This window comes from Xyrauchen texanus, chromosome 12 (genome assembly GCF_025860055.1).
Source record: "Xyrauchen texanus isolate HMW12.3.18 chromosome 12, RBS_HiC_50CHRs, whole genome shotgun sequence".
Lineage (NCBI taxonomy): Eukaryota > Metazoa > Chordata > Actinopteri > Cypriniformes > Catostomidae > Xyrauchen > Xyrauchen texanus.
Window position 1 is genome coordinate 47165041 of NC_068287.1, and position 4532 is coordinate 47169572.

Sequence of the window (4532 nt, forward strand, 5' to 3'; positions counted from 1 at the left end):
ACACACACACTCATGGGGAAAGGGCGGGGCTTCCAAATAACACTGGATGTCTATGGGCGGAGTCACAAACCATGTTGGGGCTTCTCCTGATTTTCAGATTTGTGTGTTATGATAGAAAAGTTATTTTTCTAGTGTTTTCTCTCGAGTGGAATGATCGAGAGATCGAGAGATCGAGCAAATGGAGCTTGTATTAAAATATTTATTTAATTGTTCAGATCAACTCTGTGACATTTCTCCAGAACATTCTGTATTTAATTCTTGTATTGATGTGATTCAATGTTACTGACAATATCTGATAGTGTTTCATCAATATGACAAGTGTTCATAATTCATAATAATCTGTATATGATTCACTCTTGATGATTATATGAACATCTGTTGATTGTTTTCTCTCATCAGCTCCTGTGATTCTGGATCCAAACACTGCAAATCCAGATATGATCCTGTCTGATGATCTGACCAGTGTGAGATTCAGCAAGAAGAGAAAAATATTACCTGATAATCCAGAGAGAATTAACTATTATCCATGTGTTCTGGGTTCAGAGGGGTTTAACTCAGGAACACACTGCTGGGATGTGGAGGTTAAACACAATATAGACTGGACTCTTGGAGTAACTACAGCATCAAACCAGAGGAAGGGAAATGTTTTCTTTAAAACTGATGTCTGGGGTGTGGGGTATAATATTAGATTCTTCCCATGGTGTTCCTCCACTGTGTTTAAAGTCAAACAGAATCTTGAGCGTGTGAGAGTTCATCTGGATTATGACGGAGGAAAAGTGTCATTCTCTGATCCTGTAACTAACACACATCTACACACATTCACACACACATTTACACACACACTCTTGCCATTCTTCTGTAGTTATGATGATGTCACTCCTCTGAGGATTTTACCAGTAAAATGTTTGTAACAACAGAAAATCTCAGTAATATCTGATTCTTTAATATCTGTAACACATATAATGAGTTCAATAACAATTATTATAATAATATTCATTTGTTGTGAATAAATGTATTTTAGGGGAATTGAACACTTTTATTGTAAAATGTGGAATGAAAATTAAATTTGACAGTTTTTTCTCTGTAAAAATACATTTATTATTTGTTACAGTTTACTCTATGAATAACTTTTATATTTCACTTCTGTATTTCATTCTTAAAGTAGAACTACATTAAAGTCTTTATTCCCAGTGTGGGAACTTTATTAAATGAGTTAAAGTCATTAAATACATAATTAATAATTGCATGTGCTATGCTGAAGATGTTTAATAAACATTTCTTTATGTTTGAAATTGCTGATGGCTCATTTTTATTACTGTGGTCTTTTGTATCTCATGGAAGACTTTAATGTAACTCAGTAAAGAAGTTCATCTTTCCCCAAAGAGATTTATGTGTGTTTATATTCAGATCATTTGAAGTTCCTGAATGTCTCTCATTTAATAAACCAGTTCTTCCATACAGATATTTCCAGGGCGGGCTGAATGAAGTTATTCGATCATACAGAAGGCCGGTAATTTATGACATGGAAACATGGAGTGGTGGTGGTGTAGTGGTCTAAGCACATAACTGTAATCTGGTAATCAGAAGGACGCTGGTTCGAACCCCACAGTCACCACCATTGTGTCCTTGAGTAAGACACTTAACTCCAGGTTGCTCCGGGGGGATTGTCCCTGTAATAAGTGCACTGTAAGTCACTTTGGATAAAAGCATCTGCCAAATGCATAAATGTAAATTCCAATCTGAAAGGCTGGGTTTTTCCTATATTCAAATCATGTTGCTGGAATTCTTCTGCATATACACTCACCTAAAGGATTATTAGGAACACCTGTTCAATTTCTCATTAATGCAATTATCTAATCAACCAATCACATGGCGGTTGCTTCAATGCATTTAGGGGTGTGGTCCTGGTCAAGACAATCTCCTGAACTCCAAACTGAATGTCAGAATGGGAAAGAAAGGTGATTTAAGCAATTTTGAGCGTGGCATGGTTGTTGGTGCCAGACGGGCCGGTCTGAGTATTTCACAATCTGCTCAGTTACTGGGATTTTCACGCACAACCATTTCTAGGGTTTACAAAGAATGGTGTGAAAAGGAAAAACATCCAGTATGCGGCAGTCCTGTGGGCTGAAAATGCCTTGTTGATGCTAGAGGTCAGAGGAGAATGGGCCGACTGATTCAAGCTGATAGAAGAGCAACTTTGCCTGAAATAACCACTGCTACAACCGAGGTATGCAGCAAAGCATTTGTGAAGCCACAACACGCCACAACCTTGAGGCGGATGGGCTACAACAGCAGAAGACCCCACCGGTACCACTCATCTCCACTACAAATAGGAAAAAGAGGCTACAATTTGCAAGAGCTCACCAAAATTGGACAGTTGAAGACTGGAAAAATGTTGCCTGGTCTGATGAGTCTCGATTTCTGTTGAGACATTCAGATGGTAGAGTCAGAATTTGGCGTAAACAGAATGAGAACATGGATCCATCATGCCTTGTTACCACTGTGCAGGCTGGTGGTGGTGGTGTAATGGTGTGGGGGATGTTTTCTTGGCACACTTTAGGCCCCTTAGTGCCAATTGGGCATCGCTTAAATGCCACGGCCTACCTGAGCATTGTTTCTGACCATGTCCATCCCTTTATGGCCACCATGTACCCATCCTCTGATGGCTACTTCCAGCAGGATAATGCACCATGTCACAAAGCTCGAATCATTTCAAATTGGTTTCTTGAACATGACAATGAGTTCACTGTACTAAAATGGCCCCCACAGTCACCAGATCTCAACCCAATAGAGCATCTTTGGGATGTGGTGGAACGGGAGCTTCGTGCCTTGGATGTGCATCCCACAAATCTCCATCAACTGCAAGATGCTATCCTATCAATATGGGCCAACATTTCTAAAGAATGCTTTCAGCACCTTGTTGAATCAATGCCACGTAGAATTAAGGCAGTTCTGAAGGCGAAAGGGGGTCAAACACAGTGTTAGTATGTGTTCCTAATAATCCTTTAGGTGAGTGTATAATCTTACACCACATTCACTCAATCCCTGTATCTTGTAGTCAGACTACTTAAATACTCAACAGTTAAAGTGTTTTAGTGAATTGTGTTTGTGTATAAATTATGCATAATGTGCAATGATAGCTGTGAGGGTCTTTTTAGCTAATTAATAAATAATTAGCTGAACTTTAAATAAGCTAATATGGAGACACTTTTCTCATCAGATTAATCTAATAATGGTTCATGGAGGTCAAAAGTAACTTTTAAATTTCACAATATAGGGTTAATTACACACACACACACACACACACGCATATATATATAGTAGTTTTGATTCTGACATTTGATTTTACAAGATTGCTTCACACAAAAGACTAAGGCAATTTATACATTTTATTAATAGATGTGATTTTGGTTTAATTTGTCAAAAAATACCATATTATTTTATCTGAATTGTGAAATAAATTATAAATTATTAAATCCCACATTAAGTTCAGATTTCCTTCATTTCACAAAAACAAATAATTAAATGTAATGTTGAACTCTAGTAGACTGTTTCGATATTCTCTGTAATACATCTGGAGATTCACTGAAAAAGGAATATCTGAAAACTTAACAGAAACCATTCATTTAAAATTGGTTACATATAATGTAAAATTATCCAGGTTAAATTTGATTTAAATGCTTTGAATTAAATGCTGGCTGATGATGATGGATTATATAAAAATTTATCAAAGCTCACATTTACGGTGGAAGACTGTAAAAGCATATTGCAAATTATAAGTTCACTTTGACGCTGCATCAGTAACTGAGGCTATGGAAAACTCCAAAGGAGGATCTTTGAAGCCCTTTACAATAACCCAAATCTTTGACACATGGCGCTTGACACACTGTCCCTGATGTGTGCATAATTGTGGGCATATAAGACGGAGCACAACGCTATTCATCAACATTTTTCTCTTCAGGGTCATGATTTCATCTCTGGTGCTCTGGACACTCGAATATTTGCTTTGTCATTGAAACTGCAAACCTTAACAAGAGTGGATTATTTCTACCAACCCGCTTGTTCTCCGATGAACAACATATCCTTTTAACACTTCCATGTTTGATATTTTGAAATGCGTTATATTTTGTGTTTCTTTCAGTGAAAAGAAACAAAAACATCCTTTTTTTAATGATGATTTTATAAAAATGACATTTTGCAAATGTTTCCAAAAGCACATGACCAAGAGATATATCCCTCTGCCTGATGGGCACCCAGCAACCAGCAACACATATCGGTGGAAGTCGAACATTGGGCTGGAATGGAGCTGGATCTGGTGGTGTCTGGTAATCTCTGCATATGTATGCCGAGGATGAGACATCGTAGAGTCATAATTTAGCAATATTACTGAGGTGAAAGAATGCTGTTCTACAAACATTGGGAATGTTTGACAGATTGATATCAATTATAACACCCAACTGTAGAAGACGACATGACAGTACATCCATCGAGAAACAAATTAAATTCTTACATCTTATTTTTAGAGGTTTTTA

General features: G+C 37.2%; 1 protein-coding gene across 2 annotated transcripts in view; it reads left to right on the forward strand.

The window, feature by feature from the left end:
- Nucleotides 1-4532, forward strand: part of LOC127652440 (nuclear factor 7, ovary-like) — a 75334-nt gene that overhangs the window by 26568 nt on the left and 44234 nt on the right. Inside the window, exon 6 of one of the 2 annotated variants that reach the window (XM_052138602.1) lies at nt 400-1183. The exons of the other annotated variant lie outside the window; for it this stretch is intronic. Within the exon in view, the coding sequence (XP_051994562.1) occupies nt 400-911 (512 nt within the window). The 3' untranslated portion in view covers nt 912-1183. Of the gene's footprint in view, nt 1-399; nt 1184-4532 lie in introns of those variants that run through there. 2 annotated transcript variants of the gene reach the window in all.